The following is a 20,163-nucleotide window of genomic DNA, read 5'->3' as shown; positions in this document are numbered from 1 at the left end:
GAGGGATTCTTGTCCTATCTTTGTGGGGACTTTCATAGACATAATATTTTCCTTACCCACACCCTGACTGTCACAATTAACCCCCTAACCCTAACCATGTCCCTAATCTTGACCTCGACCCAGACCATGACCAAACACTCTTTTGAAGCAGAAATGTCCTCCTTTCCCCAAAATGTCCCAACTTTGAAAGTATAATGATGTTGGCATTTATCAAGTATGAGAACACACACACACACACACACACACACACACACACACACACACACACACACACACACACAGGTGTAAGACAGACTGACATCTGCTACTTTTATTGAACTGCTTCAGTACTGGAGTTTCATGGACAAAACAATGGCACAAGACTGTTACACTTTCTCTTTGGGTACAACTAACACACAATAGTTCCTCTACAAACTGGACTAAAGTTCACACACACCATTTTTCTTTTTATCTCAGGCACCCGGAATACTCGTGCACACACACGCACTCACACACACACATTCCATTAACAATAGAATACATTCTCAGGAAAACATCATCATCAACAATGCTCATCTCAAACAGGAAATACCAAAGATGTGTGTCAGTTATTGGTGGAGAACCTTTAATATGATGGGAGCTTTGATGTGGCTGTACTGTTTGATGATCCAATGACCTCATCAGGTTGGAGATATCTTCATTTCTGCACCACAGTAGAACCTATGACCTGGCCAGAGGCATGACAGACACCAGGCTTGGTCCAGTTACAGCTACTAAATACAGATTTTCATTTCAATACACTTTGAAAATAAAGGTGTAGAGCAATAAAAAACATAGAAGTTCCATTTTTAGCACTTTCACAGTTTATTGCAACCCCTTTTTCACAACAAGCAGCACCCTGATGTTCCACCAGAGGCAGAAATATCTAGTTTGACAGGGAATAGTTTTGCTCCTTTATTAAAACTTATAACCAATTCTTGAGGAGTTCATGCTGTGCTGCCTGTTTCATAGTGCTGCTCTAACCCTAACCCTAACCCTGACCCTGACACTAACCCTGACCTTAATCCTAAACCCAACTCTAACAATGATCCCAACCCAACCCTGACCCTAACCCCAAAGACAACCCTAACTCTAACCCTAACACTGAACCCAACCCTAAACCCATCCTGACCCTGAATGTGACCCTGACTCTGACCCCAACCCTGCAGCATTTGTTTTATTATAATTTCTTTTGAACTGTTGTAACCACAGATATGGTATTTTCCAGTTCAGCCCCCCAAGTGCAGATTGGCATGAATGACTGTACCATGACTATACACATAGAATACACAAATTACAATATATTCAGTCTTCAATAGTACAACCCTAATGCCAAAAGCTAAAACTAATCCAGAATTAATTCATTAAATTGACTCATTTAAAAACTAGATTTTTGGAACTGTGGTGGAACGCCAGGCACACACTTCCTTCACAACATTTCTGGTTGACTGATATTACGGCTTTCTGGACAGACCCTATGATGAACGCACATTTAATAACCATAAAGTGCGGCAGGATATGAAAAGTTTGAAATCATCAAAGCCGTGAGTCACATGGCTGTGACCTGCAGATGCAGCCAGATGTGGTCAAATCCACATCTGGCTGCATCCCCTGAGCTGGATGGCAAATATTAAGCAGGTGAGGCTGGAATATGTAGGCATATCAGATAGCATGCTATCATCAGCTAGCGCACTATCATCAGCTGCAACTGTCCCGCTCAGATAAAAAGAGTGGGAATCATGAACTTTTCAGAAAGGTGTTCCTACAGATTTGAAGTGGGCTTCTTTAGGTCTCTGCACACAGATTTTCACAGCATACTGAAACAAATAACTTAGTTGCTGAGTAGCCGAATAGATGTCTAGCTTGAACCATGCTCCATCTCCTTTGGGTCAACCACAGCTTTGTGGTCAAATCGGACCAAGGGTCCAATTTCTGGGACATTCTAAAACCACACGTTTGTGCAGGTTTGTTTGAGGTGGGATTCCTTCCTGGTCAACAACACTCAGACCAGATGCGAATGAAGCCAAGGGAACATCTGCTCCACCGAGATCATGTTGGCTGATGTCCAGCTGAAGCTGATGCAGCACGAAGGCCTGTTTTTGGACCATCTGTCCGTCCCCCTCCAGTCTTTCCAGTAATGCCACCATCGTCTCTCAGCTCCACTCACATTGTGCCGTCATTAAGTCCAACTTTTGAACTGTGTTACAGGAGTTCCGTCTATATTAGTGGAAGGATAGAAACTGGGTTATTAGCTGGGTTATTAAAGCGTCCCTCCGCCCTGGACAGTGGACTTAGCGCATGTGGACAAATGCTGATATTTCATTAGAGAGGCGGACGTGGTTGTAGCGTCTCTGAAGGACGCTGTTTCTTCTCTCTGGCTGGATGAGGGATGAAGCAGGAATGGGCAATAAAACACCAACTGCAACGTGTGACATCATCTCCCCTCTGGGAGCACTGGTGAGTGAGTGAGTGAGTGAGTGAGTGAGTGAGTGAGTGAGTGAGTGAGTGAGTGAGTGAGTGAGTGAGTGAGTGAGTGAGTGGTGAGTGAGTGAGTGAGTGAGTGAGTGAGTGAGTGAGTGAGGAGGGAGGGAGTGAGGGAGTGAGGGAGTGAGCTATCAGAGAAAGAGAGGACGTTTTTAGTGGATCCCGTTTAAAACAACACAAAGGTCACAAATATTCAACTCAGAGTTTTTTCCTACAGTTTAAAATATAAAATTCAAGTGCAATTAAAGTTCCAAATATTACTTACATCACACACATCTCTCTCAAACACATTCTCATACTTGCAGGTAGTTCCTCCCAGTTTTATATGTAGCTAAACTCTATTTCATCCCATTGGATCCTTGGCTGGGCCCCAATAACCCACTGAAGCTCCGCCCACTCTGCGCCACCTGGACAGGTGGAATAGGTTTAAAGAGGGAGTTAAGTGCACTCGGTCTTTCTCTCAGCTCTGCCTCCTGCTTAGGGTCCAATTCATTATGTTGTATATAAAAAACCAAACTGAAGGAAGCGAAAGCTTAAATCAAGTTGAGGAAAAGGAGGTGAAGGAAGTTGTTGATGAGGCCTTTTTCCCAGACACGGCCATTCAAGTGCTTGTGGGAGCTTTGTTCCTCTTTAATGTTAAAGGAGAAGTTATTGTGTTATTACAAATGTGTGAAAAGGTTCTGGGCTTTTCTTTAGAGACACAAGAAGAGGACTTGTGCAATTGAATCAATCAAAAATCAATAATCAATAATCAATCTCAACTGTGCTGCTTGACTTCAAAATGAGCTGCAAAAGTGTGATGCTGCTGTTCTTTGGTATAAAAGGGGAGTCAATAAATAAGTGTAATTACAGTCCGTTAGCATGTGTTATAACAACAACCACCTTCACCCACACACATCGAGCAACCCTTGAGGGGTGTTAGCCAGAGGGGTCAAAGGTGAGGGAAGGCATCATGTGACAGAAGTAAGAGGCGAGAGGTGTTTACGGTGAACAGAGCGGACAGTGACGGGGGGCTAGGTAACAGGAGGGGGGTCTGTGACGGGACAGAGCCGAGAAGATGGCCTATTTGTAAGGCCGCAGGAACCTGGTGACTTTGGAGCGCAGCAGCTTGATGAAGGAGCGAGGAAACATCTCTTTGGACTCTTGTGCTGTGTACTTGAAGTAGTTCTGAGGGTGTGCAAGGACATCAAACAGGGCTTTTATCAGCTTCTTGTCCTGGAGAAAAGCCAGAAGGTCAAAAGGTCACATGAGCTGCCGACAGAAAGGATGTGACACTGCGGTTTCCAAACCTTCAGGATCTCCTGGTGGTTCTCAGAGGCGTACAGCCTGCCGTCCCTCACTATGTCCTCTATCAGCTGCTGGTAGTCCTCTGGAGGACAGGAAAGATTCACATTATAAAGGCAGCAGATCACAGGCGGACCAGGAAACCGCTGTAGAAGCGTGGGGTTGAGACACGTTAGTGTGCTGAGACTGCTGAGGTGCAGCTTCTGGCCTTCACAAAGATAATGAAAGGTGATCTTTGGCAGGTGCACGGCCACTCAGGTGACCCACCGTCATATGTGACATATGGAACCTGGAAGCCTTTGCCGCTGTTGCCCTCGTTGGACTTGAACTGGATCCACAGCTTGCGGGAGCGCGAGGTGAAGGCGATGGGTCGCTCGTAAGTCTGACATGTCTCGTATGTGGTGATGGAAGTGGGAAGAGCTGAGGGAAGACAAGCATTTAGACCTGGATGTCCACCAGTCCCGGAGGAACTGGGAGCCACGTTGTCCTGGCAACCAGGCAGTTTCTGCGCCACATTTGAACTGTTGACCTTCTAAATACTTTAAATATGCCACCACTCGGGTGGCGACCCAGCAAACCGACACAGTATCAGAGGCGCTGATGGTTCTGGAGCTGAAATGTGGGAACACAGATCGACAATTGGGGGAAGAAGACTGGAGCAAAGATCCAGAAAATCAACTCCCACTAAGAACCGGCTGAAATCTGACTAAATGAGGTGTAAAAGACAACATTATACCGCTCTTCCTCATCACCAGGACATCGCCACACTCGTCCTCGATGGGGAGGAAGATCTCCGGAACCACTATGAGAATCCGTCTTTTGTGTGGTGGGTTGATGGTCCACACACAGTCCACGTTGGACGGGTAATCTCCAGGGTAGTTGGGGGACTCAATGTAGCCAGTGTACTCCCCCAGCTCCCCTCCACACAGCTGGTCTGGGGGGCGAAACACCTACCGTTAAAACTTCAACAGCACCCGCAAAGCCTGAAGATGTTCCCCCACACAAAACATGAGGGGACTGATTGGGGGAGTTACTTTTGCAGTGGGACACATTGGTGGCTCCGTCAAAGTCTGTGGTGGTGTTCCCTGGACAGGTGATGCAGTAGTTCTGCCCAAACTCGGACTGGTAGGTTCCTGCTGGACACCGGATGCAGCGGTGGGTGCTGGAGTTGTAGTAATGTCCAGGGGCGCAGTGGACTGAGGAGGAAGAGGAAGAGGCTAGTTACACTTAGAATAGAACCTTCTCGCCACTGCTGCTGAACCTCGTTTGTGCCAAGCACCAAAAGACTGGACGTGTCCCAGTTCAGTGGTGTCTGTCCCAGATCAGTCCGGGGTTAAATGCACTTACCTTTGGCCTCGCAGTCCCGGAAAGAGACTGAGCCCTCATACTTGGTCATGAGTCCTCCCCCACAGGAGAAGCACAGGACCCGTCCAGGCTCCGGTTGGTACAATCCCAGTGGACAGAGGCGGCATGGACGGAAGCCATCAACAGAGAAGTGACCTGCTGGACACTGGCCTGAGGAGGACAGAAGAAAGGGACACTGTTTACTATTAACAAGCATCCATTCTGAGGGTTGAATAAAAGTGGTATACCATGATAATAACGTTATATCACGTTGTTACAACCACAGGCCCTAAATATGCGCTGTGATCTCAGTTTGTATAAATGGCCGCCAGGTGGCGTCAAAGCTGCATATTTGAAATAAATCGCCACCGTCATGTGGACACGATGGGCTTGTGTCATGTTCTGCACACGTGCCACGGTGGATGAAAGCCTGGAGCAGGATTGTTTATTTAAAGTTACCCTCATTTCCATGGAAGGATGAGAACGGTCAAGGTCAAAACGGTTGGGGTCTGGTGGTGGAGGATGGAGGACATAGAGCTGCTGTTTGAAATGATGATGGGATGCGCGTTACCTCCACACTGAGACACGTTCTTCGCTCCGGTGATGCCCTGTCCTTCTGAGCTGGGACAGGGTTCACAGGACAGCTGCCCTACAGTGTCCTGGTAGGTACCAGGAGGACACTGGACACACTGCTCCTGCTCCCCACTGTAGAATGTCCCCACACTACAGCTCACTGAGGGAGACAACACAGGTCAACCCCTGAAAGGCCACTGGTATCCTCATTCATCTGCACACATACCACACTTTCCATCTTGAAGGACCTGTCCTGTGCTGCAGGCCTCAACACCCTCTGGACCCTTGGACTGTTTCTGAGCTACCTCATATTCTGTCCCAGAGAACTGGATGTAAAACTGCTGCTTGTTGATGGACTTCCTGAGGGTGCGCATGGCGCCCTGCAGCTTCTGCTTCAGCTTCTCTCTTACACAGTCCACATTACAGGAGTCTGAGCAGCAGGAAAAGGACAAAGGACACATTTGGTCTGGCTTTGCTCTTTAAATGATGAAAGTCCAAGGAGAGAAGCACACCTGATGTTTCCTCTTCCTTCATCTCCACTTCAAATTCAGCAGTGATGTGGGACACCTCTTTGGTGGGAGACTTTCGTCCTCTTCTGCGTTTCTTTGAAGAGTCACATTTGAGGTTGACGAAGGTGACCTGGCAGTCATCAGTGCAGGGGAAGTGAGCTCCTGCAGGGGGGGCGAGAGCAGACGGGGGACAAGTGAGTATCAGAAAGCTGTCTCAATGTCAACCGCAGGAGACCTCACTGTGGGTTCACTGCACCCTGACATCCTGGCTGAGAGGACATAAAGACCTGCCTGTCCTCTAATAGGGTTAGGATGGATGGATGGATGGATGGATGGATGGATGGATGGATGGATGGATGGATGGATGGATGGATGGATGGGGGAGGGAGGGATGATGGATGATAGGATGATGGATGGAGGGTGATGGATGATCGGTGGGTTGATGGATGGATGGGTGGATGATGGATGGAGGGATAGATTATGAATGGATGGATGGATGGAGGGAGGGATGAATGGATGATAGGATGAATGGATGATAGGATGATGGATGGAGGGATGATGGGTGGATTGATGAATGGATGGATGATGGATGGATGGATGGATGGATGGATGGATGGCTGAATGGATTGATGAATGGATGATGGATGGAGGGATGGATGATGGATGATGGATGGATGGATGGATGGCTGAATGGATTGATGAATGGATGATGGATGGAGGGATAGATGATGGATGGATGGATGGATGGATGGATGATGGATGGATAGATGGAGGGATAGATTATGAATGGATGGATGGATGGAGGGAGGGATTAATGGATGATAAGATGATGGATGGAGGGATGATGGATGATGGGTGGATGGATGGATGGAGGGATGGATGATGGATGAGGGATAGATGATGATGGAGTGATGATGGATGGATGGATGGATGGATGTGGAGGGAGGGAGGGACGGACGGAGGGACGGACGGACAGATGGATGGATGGTAAAGGGAGGGAGGGAGGGAGGGAGGGATGGATGGATGGATGGATGATGATGGATGGATGGATGATGGATGGATGGATAGATGGATGGATGGATGATGGATGGATGGATGGATAGACAACTACCTACCTTGCTGGTTTTGCCCGGATGAGTCCTTGTTTCTGTCCTTGTTCCGGGGCCTCAGGTGACATTTAGCATCCTTGATCTTAAACTTGGCCTTCTGCTTGATGGGCGGAGCCAGTGTGTCTGCTTCAGTGCACAGCAGCAAACAGCGCACGTTATTCCTGACAGGGGAACCATGGGAGGGTGGAGCTCATCCACTAACCACCGGATTGGTGGTTGGGTCCAACTGTCAGGATCTACACCTCAACCACCTCAACCACAACAACAACAACAACAACAACAAGACTAGCTGCTGGAGCCACAGCAGACTATGGAGAAGTATGGAGGACAGGAAGCCAAGGCCACTGGTGTTTGATGAACTTGAAGATGAAGTTGGAGGAGCTGGAGGAGCTGGAGGAGCTGCCTCTCAGAGCTGACAGCCTCAGTCAACTCAGTAAACTTTAGCCTGCAAACTAATTGTGCTACTTCACCTGCGCAGGAGGTGGTGGCGTTCCTCTTCTGAGGGGTTTTCCCAGGATGGAGCGGCACACCACAGCTCAGAGTATAACTGTTCTCTGACTCTGAGAAACACAGGAGAAGAGGCCTTTCAAATCCTGCTGCTTGTAGGAAGAGGAGTCATTTACAAAGCAAAGGCACAGAGCTTGGACCTTGACAAAGGACAGGGAGACATGAGACACACACACCTGCCAGGAAGAGGGCATTGGAGGGGCAGGAGAGTGAGCAGACCTCTGCTCCTCCACTCTTGGTGCAGGTCAGCTGGGCTCGAGGTGCTGGCTTCCCATCAGACTGACACTTCACCACCTCTGAAGAGCACAATCCGTTAATTCACCATGGTAACGGCCCAGACAAACACACACACACAGCTGCTGCTGCTGCTTACCAACACAGTCCTTTTTGTTCCAGTGCAGTTTCTGTGCAGCAGGACACACACACTCATAGCTGCCCTGAGTGTTTACACAAGCGTGCTCGCAGCTCCCATTATTGATGCTGCACTCGTCAACATCTGAGACACAAACACACACAGCATTACACACCTCCATGTGGCCCAGCCCCACCACAGCCACGCATGAAGCCGCCTCCTTCTCTTGCGCCGCTCTGCTCACCTCCGCAGTGAGTCAGGCCATACAGGATGTAGCCTTTGTTGCACAGGCACTGGAAGCTGCCGGGGTAGTTGACGCACGTGTGGTCGCACGTCCTCTCAAAGGAGCACTCATCGATATCTGCAGGGCAGCACACATGGACACGTTCAGGAAGAACGAGGCTCCATCGCATAGAAATGCTACCCACTGGAGCAACACTGGGTGTGTCCGGGTGCAAAGGTCAGCCCCCTTAGCGTTCTGAAGGCAGTGACTGACTGAGAGTAGCGGCGATGCTAACTGTCAGCTAACCGTCAGCTAACCGTTAGCTTCACCTTCACTTCAAACAACATTTGGGCAGGTTTTAAATCAGCCACAGTTCTGTTGTCTTGTGGAAAGAGTCGCAAAAGAGGTGAAGCTGCTGGAGTGTATGTGTGTATAGGCAGGTAGAGCTGCAACTCTCTCTCTCTCTCTCTCACACACACACACACACACACACACACACACACACACACACACACACACACACACACACAGGTGTCAGTCCCTTTCCAGTTCCCACTGAACCGAGCTGCTCCTGCAGCTCCAAGGTCTCTGCAGGGTCAAATGCAGCCCATCCTCCTCCTTCTGACCTTCTCACAGGGTTGTTCACTGACCTTGACATGTCCTTTCGTCAGTGAGAAGTTTGTGGCCTTTCTGGCAGCTGCATTCGAAGGAGCCCACCGTGTTCCTGCAGAATTGGTCACAACCCCCGTTGTTCTCCAGGCATTCATCAATGTCTGGAGGACACAGACAAAGAGAAGGTCAGCAACACCTCAGGTGAATCTTCAAGCCTGTCCAACATGAACAAGAGCTTTAGTCAGCCAACAATCGTGCCTGCTACTCCTGCTGCTGCTACTGCTGCTGCTACCACTACTACTACCAATACTAATGCTACAACTGCTGCTGCTACTACTACTACTACTACTGCTGCTGCTGCTGCTGCTATTACTACTACTGCTGCTGCTGCTGCTACTACTACTCCTACCAATAATAATGCTACAACTGCTGCTACTACTGTTACTACCACTGCTGCTGCTACTGCTGCTGCTACTACTGCTGCTGCTACTGCTGCTTCTACAACTGCTTCTACTACTACTGCTGCTACAGCTACTGCTGCTGCTGCTATTGCTGCTGCTACTACTACTACCAATACTAATGCTACAACTGCTGCTACTACTGCTACTCCTGCTGCTACTGCTGCTGCTTCTGCTGCTGCTAATGCTGCTGATGCTGCTACTACTACTACTACCAATACAAATGCTACAACTGCTGCTGCTGCTACTACTACTGCTGCTGCTGCTGCTACTACTACTACTACTACTACTGCTACGACTACTACTTCTACCAATACTAATGCTACAACTGCTGCTACTACTACTCCTACCAATAATAATGCCACAACTGCTGCTGCTACTGTTGCTACTACTACTACTGCTGCTGCTGCTGCTGCTGCTACTACTACTACTACTGCTACTACCACTACCAATAATAATGCCACAACTGCTGCTACTACTGCTGCTACTTCTACTGCTTCTACTTCTACTGCTGCTGCTGCTGTTGCTGCTACTACTGCTGCACATGCTGTTGCTCTTTTGCCTGATTCAGTTGATGGAACAGCTGATCAGTTTAAACCACTCATGGCTGTGAGGCCGTGCTGCTCTGCCCTGACAGGCTGTTAATTCAGGTGAAAGTTGTAACAACATGATCCTTCTGTCAGCTCATCCCCATCGGAAGAATGTGCCGCTCACGGAAACTAGGCACTTCTCCTCAATATAGTTTTCCCAAATATTTGCAGTAAAAAGCAATTAAATGTAATACATGTGCAGAAATCTGACCCTCTATAAATAAGTAAGGACAGAGAGTCAGGAGTCATTTTTCGTGGGGAGCACTGGTTTTCATTGGTGCTGTCAGTGGGGAGGACAGATATCAGGCCAGGATGGAACGTGTATTTGAGCGGGTCTTAAAAGACCCCAGCACTTTTCCTTCTGTTTCATAACAAAAACTCTGGGACGCATGTGAACCAGAGATTGGATGGAACAATAAAAGAGCCCGAGCTGTGTATCTGGGCAACTGTCATCACTGTGGTGATGGATCATCAGATCAGGCCTAAAGGGGAATCTGATGACCCCCACAGATCCCTTCCACCACCAAAACCAGCTCTAAACTGGAACACCATTATGACGTGGTACAGTCACAGGTGGTGCTGAAGCATGTGGAACGTGTGTAAAAGTAACGATATTGTAGGACAGGTGGCCCAGATGAAATTGTTCTGAAAGGGTTCCATGTTCAGGTTCTGGGTCCGTGAGGAATGACCCCCACAATGCTATTTGCTGTCTTTATTACAACAATACTGCTGTAATAACTAAACATGTATCATATGAAGCAACATCAAACAACATATAATTAGTATACACTGGTGGACACTGGTGGACGTCAGTCATTGCCAGGACACATTTCTGCATATCATTGCAATAATCAACAGCTCCAGATGTTCAGTGTGTGTTTGTGCATGTGTGTGTGTGTGTGTGTGTGTGTGTGAGTGTGTGTGTGTGTGAGAGAGAGAGAGAGAGAGAGAGAGAGAGAGAGAGAGAGAGAGAGGAGAGAGAGAGAGAGAGAGAGAGAGAGGCAACCATGCTAACTCAGCGAAGCATCTCTGTGACAGCTGTCTCAGAGGAGGACAGACAGTGTCCAGTTGTGTGATTAGAAGGTGGACATGAGAGGATGTAGAGCTGTGGACGTTCTCAGGATCATGAGCCACATTTAGTCCGTGTGTGTGGAGCATGGAACTAGCAGGTTGCTAATGTGTCCCTCTGTCTGTCTCTCTGTCCGTCCGTCCGTCCATGAGTATATGGCTGTTGTAACGTCCTAGTACTAAAGACACGTCCCCACTGGCCTGCATTCCTCTCTCTCTCTCTCTCTCTCACACACACACACACACACACACACACACACACACACACACACACACACACACACACACACGATGCTGAGCTCTGGCTTTTTTAACCTCTGACCCTCTGAAGGTTGTTATGGTGGGTCTGATCTGTGTACAGTTTTCCTCACCGCTGGTCCTGGTCCCAGGACCTGTGGAGCCTGGGGCCTGAAGCACAGCCACATTATGTGGGTGGGGCACAGCTGGAATACACTCCTATCCATCTTCCCCTCTCAACAATGAAAAAGAGAAGCTACTCTGATCTTTCCACAACTGTCAAATGTTGGGTTCTGTCAGGCTCACAAATCACCTGTGGAGGCAGGGATGCGACACCAGACCCATGCACTCCATGTTAGACCACAGCTGGATCTCCCTACATCCCTTCTTATATCTATCTGTGGGATTCATTGATAGTCCATGAGGCTTCTAGAAGAAGCACACTTCTTCTGAGGGAGGGAGAGAGAGAGGTAGAGGGAGGGCGAGAGAGCTGCTGGCCAGCAGGGGCCTCACTGTTCAAACATCTCAACGTTTGCCCATGTCAGGTCTGAGACAGCTTCGGCTCCACACATTCACACACCTACCTGCCACATTCTCAAACAGCCTGACTCATTTTGTTGAGGTCTGAACTGCGGAGGTCAGACACAGCAGTAGAGAAACACCTCTCTTCTTTTCTACTGGATGAGCTCTCCTCCGTGATTTCATGCTGTGGACATGTGACCTGCAGTCTGCTGCAACAGCAGCTCCTGTTCTTAACCAAGGTCATGTGTCTCTGATCATCCCAGGAGATCAGAAAGTCTGGACACACCAAGATGGTACCTTACCCTGATGGCCTCCTCTGACGTATGAGGTAAGCGTATCAAGAGTGGAAGCCATGGAGATGAGGGTCAGCTGCTACCTCTGCAGGTGGGTGGGACTCACCTACAGCATAGCACCAAAGCAGCAGGTCCATGTCAGCAGCCTTAAAGGGGACTTCAGGGCCTCCCTGATTGTAAAACTGCTTCTTTGCAGTGTCTCCAAAACCAAAGGGTCCCATCACCTGGCATCACTCTCCACACACATCCTGCAATGTGGGCCCAAGTAGATCTAGAGCATTAGAGCGTCCTATGCTAGTCCCGAAAAAAGAGGCAGGCGGGAGAGGGGCAGGTGTGAGGGGGGCATGAGTGAGGAAGATCTCCAACAACACCATCAGTTGGGGAGCAGCTCAACCCTTGGGCTGGGCTGCTCCTTCAAAACACACAAACTTTGGTTGCCTCCCCAGGCTGACCTGTTCAAATCTCAACAGCCTAACTCAGGACACATATGGTCCATCAAAAGCTTTGAAGCAGGTCTTGTTCCCGTTAGGGCTCACAGTTCCCCGACAGGACCACATCGAGGAATCAAACAGAAATACGTAGAAAAAGGCTGGCTGGAAATCAAGCTGCCAGCCTGCTGAAGTAGTCTTTTGAGGTTTTACAGGCTGGCGCATGTGCAGGAGGAGCACAGATGTTGGTTTTCAGTGTTGCTCCCCGATCCAGCTCCAATAAAACTCCTGCCGGTGTGAGATACCTCATCAGATGGTTGGGGAACAGAACAGCACAAGAGCCACTTCAGACCTCTTCCACTGCCTCCACGGCACGTTTGCTGACCTTTCTCTGCAGCCCCATTTACATGGAGCAGCTGGAATGAGTGCCACTGTCTTTGTGCAGGTTCTTGCAGTCTCATTGTGTACATTCACAAAAAGCCAGGTACCAATGAAGTTTGGACAGCATGTCCTGATATCGTCCACACAGCATGTGTATAGACTGTTTTTACCCTTTACGTGTAATTACATTACAATCAAGGGCCACAGTGACGCCAAAGTCATTGGGACTGTTTGTTTAGAGGACAGCTGGAGGACTACAATCGTATGGTTGGGACAATTAAGCTGTCGCCACAGACCACCGTCATTGACGTCACCTGTGGGCTGTTGGGGAAGCGGAGACTTGCTCTGGAGTTAGATCAACAGAGCACGCAGTGGCAGCAGCAGCGGCACTGGCAGCTTGTGCAACTGAAAGTGAAGCAGAGAGCGGATTTGGCAGCAGATCACAGACACCGGCAGTGGTGGACTCAGGTGCTCACACGAAGCGCAGCCACATTTGATTCTGACGCTACGGTTTGATTTCCTCTCGTCCATCTTCACGTTAAGAGACTTACTGACCTTTGCAAGTTTTGCCATCAGGCTGAAGGGTGAAGCCCACAGGGCAGCTGCATCGGACCCCTGTGGCCGTGTCCTTACATGTCCTGTCGCAGCCACCGTTGTTAACAGCGCAGGTCTCTGCACAGAAGGACAGAGACAAACAGAGAAGAGTAGAGGCTGATATTAACGCCTGCCCTCCTGCTGCTGGAGCACGAACAAGGACAGAAACACTGAAGATGATGTTGGATGAGCTTCATGCACAGTGTGACAGGAGGAGGGACCGGCTCATACACCTGAAGCACGCACTGCCCAAAACAGTCAGGACCCTTATTACAACACAATCCACCAAACCATGAGACGAACGAGGAAGAGCGCTTGAGCCCAAAGGTCTGTCCTGTTTCTGGGTATGAAATCAAGAATCTCGTTATCCTGGATGAAAAAAGTTAGCATCAAGTTAAGTAGATAGAAAAATAAGGTTAGCGAGGGCTTGAGTGTTGTAAGTCTAGAACACACTTGGCAAACCCGTCGTGTATATTTGACTTCAGAAAAATGTCCTTGTATGTCGCGGAGATAACATTTGCACCCACTTCTGGATATTGACAGAGCTGATCCCAAAACAAACAGCAGCTCAGGGTAACGCTAGCAAACTGGCCTGGACACTGTTGCTTTAGCAGAACTCAGCACACACGTTCCCAATGGTCCTGGAGAACCGCTGAGGAAGCTGAAATTTGATGTTGACTAATGTTTGTGAAAAGGATCCGCTAGAAGGGCTCATGACAAGGAAGCTTCACTTTGGGACGTGTTTGCTTTTGAAGGGTTTTTGCACTAATTCCCTCCAAATTAAAGTCCTGCATTCTGTTGTATTGTGATGAGAGAAAGACAACCCAAATTCCATTTTAAGCTTCCAGCCATTTCATTGAAATTCCCTGACTTGGATACACAGAAGCGGGAAGTTAAGTTCGAAGAAGGATCCCGGGTTGTAGCCTTTGCCTGGCTGGGTTTTCACCCACCGCCAGGATGGGACACAACTTTGTCACTCACCTCTGTTTTGTAACCCATATCAATTACCTTCAGTCTTTGTCCTCCAACAGTCTGGGGGTGTCATTTCCAGTCATTTTGTCTCTGTAGAGATCTAAAGCCAGAGGGAAAACTATCTCTAAAGCGTAGCTGTGGAAGGAAGGCAGGCCACGAGGTGTGACGCTCACCCAGGCAGTTTATCTGAAGGGCCTGAAGGATCCAGAATGCTGTCCACTCCTCAACGGCTGTCAGTTGACAATGTACCTTTTCACATACTTAGCGAAGAATTTCAGCTACAGGCCACGCTGACACTTTTAGGCTAAGGGGAAAGGGAGTCATGTATGTGCTGTTTATGGCTCAGGGTGATTTATTCCGCCTACGCCGGGCCCTGTCATTAGACGGGCTGAGCTCTCTCAGAACACGCCAGCCTCTGCTGAGAGCCCGTCCAGCCTCGGGGCCAGATGAGGCAGGGGAACACAGAGAAGCCACCGGCGCTGATTGATGTGCTGGACAAGCCCCACTTGTCCCCTACTCAGCCCCCTTTAGAAACCTCACTCTTTATGTGAGCTGACACATCGGGGAACATGCTGGGGGAATTTTGGATCGTGCCTTTCCATGTTTGCACACATGTATCCACCCACAAGGTGCTGCAGCTGTGAATCTTTGAGCTATAATCTGGTACAGTGAGCCAAATCCATTGAGTTGATACTGTTGGCATCAATGATCATTTGACAGACAAAGGACATCCTTGGACGAACAGAAGCTGGTCAAGATGAACAGAAGCTGGTCAAAGAGCCACATCAAAAACATACAAACCAACCTAAACCGTTCAAGTAAGTTGGGTCCTAGTCCCTTGGTGATCCTTTACTATTCAGAACTGGTTGATAAAATGAAGCGTCCATCATTCTTTGTTGTGGGAATGGAATGATGCAGGAAATTGCCCTTCCAAGATCTCCGAACAATAAAACAGGTTGACTTTCAGTCCTTTAAAAGAAAACAATGGCTTTAACCATTAAAAGTAGGAAGGTGAAAAACGAATGTTTCAGGGTAGTTTATGAGGATGGGAAACTACTGCTGTCACATTCTTGCTGTGAAACTCTTCCCTCCATTACAGACGTGTGGCCTGTCTGAGCTAGCATCCTGCTACCATCCCTGCTCACGCTTCAGCGCTCAACAAGGCTTCTTTCAGTGCCTAAATCAACTGTCAGTCAGCACCGCTCCGGCCTCTAATCAGGCTATCGGATACTCAGGAGCGCAGGCCTGGTGCAGATCCGTCTGTCTGGACGTAATGGTTTATTTGCAGTCCAGGGCCTGCACCACTGTAGCAACACTGAGCTTCTCTTTTGACTCTTTGCTCACATGTGTTTCACACCTGGCTGCTGATTTAGCTGCTGCTCAAAGATCAACACACTGAAAGATTTCATCAGTTTGCCCACTTTTCTTCCTCTCTTTGCTCCGGTGGACAGAAGAGGCTCTGTGCTTTCCATCGGAGCAGCAGCGGCTCCCTCAGTCTTGATCGGGCCATTGTCTGAGCAAAGACAGGAGGGATAGAGGCGGCAGGAGGGCCAGAGGCGGCAGGAGGGACAGAGACGCAGGAGGGCCAGAGACGGCAGGAGGGACAGAGACGGCAGGAGGGCCAGAGACGGCAGGAGAGACAGAGATACAGGAAGGCCAGAGACAACAGGAGGGACAGAGATGGAAAGAGGGACATAGACGGCAGGAGAGACAGAGACGGCAGGGCCCCGCGTCAGGAGCAGCATGCATTGATGCTGCTTTACGTACTGATGCTCCGCAGACAGTGTGTTGGAGTGTGACACGCTATAGAGCCAAGTCCTGCTGGTCTTAGCTCTGTCAGCATTCACGTCACAGAATCAACCCGAGGGGATTCCGACAGATAATATTGCCCTTCCGACCATTTCTGCTGGCTTGACCCCAGCTGTGGGCAGCTGCACTGGGAGAAGCTCATTTTTAATAATGGTGGAAGCCTTCAGAAGATAAGTTTAAATGAGTTGATGCTACCCAACTGATCTGCACATTCATTCCTCTTAATCAGTAGTTTCAATAGTGGACATTGATTATGATCTGGAGAATATGAGAGAGGTGGCATTAAGATACACCAACTGGGCGTCAGCTGACTCGTTTCACACTCGAAGGTCTCTAGGGAACAACGAGAAGCCTCTTTGTCCAACTCATGCAGCACCAGATATACTATGTACAGTTTAATCTCTCCTGGGTTTGCTGTGCTAATGGGTTTTAGCTAGCATCTGTTAATGGTGCCATATGGCTCTTCATGTTTCTCCCCTGGTGAATGACGTCTGCACTAAGTGCTCCTTACCATCGCAGCAGAGCTGGACTGGTGACACTGTGGACGGCTGCTGGCTCAGTATAAAGTCAACCTGCTGTTGTCGTTACAGAGCCACCACTCTCACCGGCATGCTACAAAATTGGGTTTGATGTAAATGCTATGTGAGTTTACCCCAGTTCAGGAGTTGTTTTGTGAACAAAGTGCCGTGTCACTGATCCGACTTGGCAGCAACCTTAAACCAGGATCACTATACCGACAACCAGCTAATGTTCCTGGGACTGTCATCTGGCTGGTGATGCACCTGCTTCGTGTTGAGGTACTGGGGAGGAAAAGTTAGAGAGGGTTGATGTGCACGACAGACAGACAGACAGACAGACAGACAGACAGACAGACAGACAGACAGACAGACAGACAGACAGACAGACAGACAGTTACAGAGGTTCATAGCTCTGTCGGTCTCCATGGCTCAGATTTTTCCAGACACCAAGTCCCTGAGAGGTGACGTTGAGTAAACAAAACAAGATGGGACCCTGAAGACCACGCCTTTCTGAAGACGCTTAATGTTTGGGTTAATGTTAAAAGGATTTGGGGGGGGGGGGGCAGCAGGAGCTCCTGAAAACAGAAGCTCCCGTCAGCATGTCTCAACCAAAACCTGCAGGGATAAAAACCGGGAGGGACTGATAGAGGACATGGATTCCAAAATACATCTGGACAGAAAATACAAAGCAGAAAACTGAAACCAGCAACCGTTGACCTGAAAGCTGATGCAATCTCCCAAAGTGGCCCCCGCTGTGTAAAAGCGGGAGCCTCTTATCCTTGATCGCTCCCGCTGGTAAAGCTAAAACTCATTGATTAATCCCGTTTTCCTCTCCGAATGATTCTGACCTGCAGCATGTGGAAAAATGCTTGAATTTCTGGAGTTTGTTGGAGTTTGAAATGAAGCGTTTAAAAGAGACAACAACCTCTGAGTTTCTTTACAGGAAATACTGTGAGAGCAGAAGGAGGAGGGTGGAGTAGACACTGTGGCTACTGGAGTTTTCTCTAAAATAAATGGAAATTAGGTACAAAGAGTGGAGCACAAGGAGGAACATAGAGGAGGGAAGTCGGGGGAACAAGCACAAGCGCCATAGCAACATATAGAAAGAGGAAGAAAAGAGTTACCCATAAGTAGCCGCCGTTTCACCCGCTTGTCCACATCAGCTACTGACGTGGCATTGAATTCAGAGCTCTCAATTGCAGCCTCATCTTTCTCTAAAACACAAGTGACAAGGGGACAAACAGTGAGCAGCAGGTTAATGAGAAGCCCAAATGACCAGACCTTCAGCCCCTCATGGCGTTCAGCAACAAATAAATGAATCAAATAAGCCACGAGCAAGAAGCGATGATGAAGCACCAAAGACCCCGTTAGTATTCATACCCAAACAGAGATAAAGGCCTGACCGATGAAAAATCATTGACAAAAACAAAGGATCTGTACCAGGATCCATCTCAAAAGCTGCAGTGAGGAATAAGAAGGTGGGGTGGGGAGAAGGTTGAGAGGCTGACAATGCTCCAGTCCTCAACCAGCCGCTCTGACGGCAGCGAATCCCTGGCTTTAGGATGGAGCAGGAGGCAGATGGGAAGGAGCAGGAGCGTCAGACATTTCCAAGACAAGCTGCATTAAAGGGGGAGAAGAAACAAAGCCGGGAAAAAGGGAGGCGTGTGATGAGCAGGAACATGCTTCTGAAACAAGAGAAGCAGAGGTCCAAGGAGAGGGAGGCGCTGAGAGGAGCCAGCAAGGACAGGCTGATGAGCAGGGAGCCAGGAGCAGACCGAGGAGGCAACCAGAGAGGGTGGAAGATAAGGGACAGTGTCTTGGCGACAATGGAGGCAGCAGAGGAAGGAGAGAGGTGAATAAACAAGGACGGAGCTCTGGGGTGAAGATGGGGTGCAGAGGGCCATGCAGGGAGGAGGGTGCAGAGCTGGTTGCCTGTTTGTCTATGAAACATTTCACCTGAACACCAGAAAACCAGGTTCCCAAAGACCAAAGGTGGGAGGAGGACAGAAGTGACAGTTATGGCTGAATGTTAAAATGGCATGCATGTGGATGGCTGGGGGGGGGGGCTTTCACAGTGGCCAAGGACCACTTCCCTGTGAACACTTGCTGCAACAAGACTGCCCTTTGATGTGCACGCACCGTCCAAAGGGATGGAGGCAGGGGTGGCTCCCAGGGTGGACGCGGGGGTAATTAACGTCCTTTCGCTTCCCCTTTCTCTCAGGCAGCTGATGGACAATGTGGGAGACTCTGAAGTACACTTAGGCATGAATGGAGACATTCTGGTGCACAGCTAATGGCTGAGATGCTGCTGTGTGAATGCGTCCGTTACTGCTGAATTAAATGCTTGAGCATTCCACAGCAGCAGCTTTTAAGCATCTGCTGGGTAGCACGAAAAAAAACCAGCTGAACAGGCTCCCACTTGTTCTTCTCCAAGGGACTAAGGATGGGTCAGAGCCCCTGGACTGAATTGTTTTAGAGCAGGACAAAGGGGGGGAAAGGGGGGTGGTTTTTAATCACTCTAAACTACCAGCAAGGATATTGCAAATAAAATAAAATGAATAAAATCAAAGAAATCTATGGACTGAAAGAAAACAGAAGGTTCGGGGCCACAAGCATGAACCAACATCAATGGGCTTCCATTCCAACACAGAAACAGAGAGATGAGGAAACAGAGGCAGATGATGCAATGCGGGTTTTCCCAGACAGAAAGGTTAGTAAAAGAGGCAGCTGCAGACCACTGAACATGGGACACATTGAGGTGGACACATGCATCCTTTACAGGAGGAAGTAGAGGAGCACAGCAAGTCCCTGCCTCTTCAACTGGGGTGGAGGCGGGGGGGCACAGGGGCTGCTGGTACGGATACTTTTCTAAATCAACAAGTCAGCTGGAGACAAGGATGTGAGGACATAGCTGGAGGACAGGCTAGGTTGGTTGTTGGAGGACTTTGAACTAAGATCAGGCTGCAATTGAGGTGTCTGGCTTTAACCACCAAATGGGACACGTGGATCCTCCACCCACTCTCCCCCCTTCAGGCTCCCTTTAAATCCTCTGACTTGATCCCAACATTGATGCTCAGACAAGACAGGCAATCAGGTACCATCACCAGGAAGCAGCAGGAGGAGGGAGGAGAAGCAAGGGAGGAAGGGAGGAAGCAGGAACAGAGGGCTTTTCAGTGCTACACAGAGGGGAAACTGGGCATTAAAAGTAGGCCCCTCAGACCCTGGGGGCCCCTTCTCTCATCACACCAGAGAGGAGAGGAGACAAGGAGAGAGAGAGA

At 49.0% G+C, this 20,163-nt stretch overlaps 1 protein-coding gene across 5 annotated transcripts in view; it reads right to left on the bottom strand.

Annotated features, from left to right (window-relative positions):
* Positions 1-295: 295 nt before the first annotated feature.
* The window catches only part of scube1 (signal peptide, CUB domain, EGF-like 1), a 52,245-nt gene continuing 32,377 nt past the window's right edge, over positions 296-20,163 (bottom strand). For 2 of the 5 annotated variants that reach the window (XM_057023125.1, XM_057023129.1), the window contains 17 exons: positions 18,010-18,099; positions 13,548-13,664; positions 9,054-9,176; positions 8,425-8,541; positions 8,202-8,324; positions 8,005-8,124; positions 7,792-7,881; positions 7,328-7,447; positions 6,216-6,374; positions 5,930-6,133; positions 5,702-5,863; positions 5,134-5,301; positions 4,821-4,982; positions 4,523-4,720; positions 4,054-4,206; positions 3,792-3,871; positions 296-3,717 (listed from right to left, as the gene is read on the bottom strand). In XM_057023125.1, coding sequence (XP_056879105.1) covers positions 3,565-3,717; positions 3,792-3,871; positions 4,054-4,206; positions 4,523-4,720; positions 4,821-4,982; positions 5,134-5,301; positions 5,702-5,863; positions 5,930-6,133; positions 6,216-6,374; positions 7,328-7,447; positions 7,792-7,881; positions 8,005-8,124; positions 8,202-8,324; positions 8,425-8,541; positions 9,054-9,176; positions 13,548-13,664; positions 18,010-18,099 — 2,339 coding nt within the window. In that variant the 3' untranslated portion in view covers positions 296-3,564. The remainder of the gene's footprint in view (positions 3,718-3,791; positions 3,872-4,053; positions 4,207-4,522; positions 4,721-4,820; positions 4,983-5,133; positions 5,302-5,701; positions 5,864-5,929; positions 6,134-6,215; positions 6,375-7,327; positions 7,448-7,791; positions 7,882-8,004; positions 8,125-8,201; positions 8,325-8,424; positions 8,542-9,053; positions 9,177-13,547; positions 13,665-18,009; positions 18,100-20,163) is intronic. The other 3 variants (XM_057023126.1, XM_057023127.1, XM_057023128.1) reach the window with 3 other exon arrangements.

The sequence above is a fragment of the Takifugu flavidus genome, chromosome 22 (assembly GCF_003711565.1).
Source record: "Takifugu flavidus isolate HTHZ2018 chromosome 22, ASM371156v2, whole genome shotgun sequence".
NCBI classification, from domain to species: Eukaryota; Metazoa; Chordata; class Actinopteri; order Tetraodontiformes; family Tetraodontidae; genus Takifugu; species Takifugu flavidus.
This window is presented reverse-complemented; position numbering and strand designations above follow the sequence as displayed.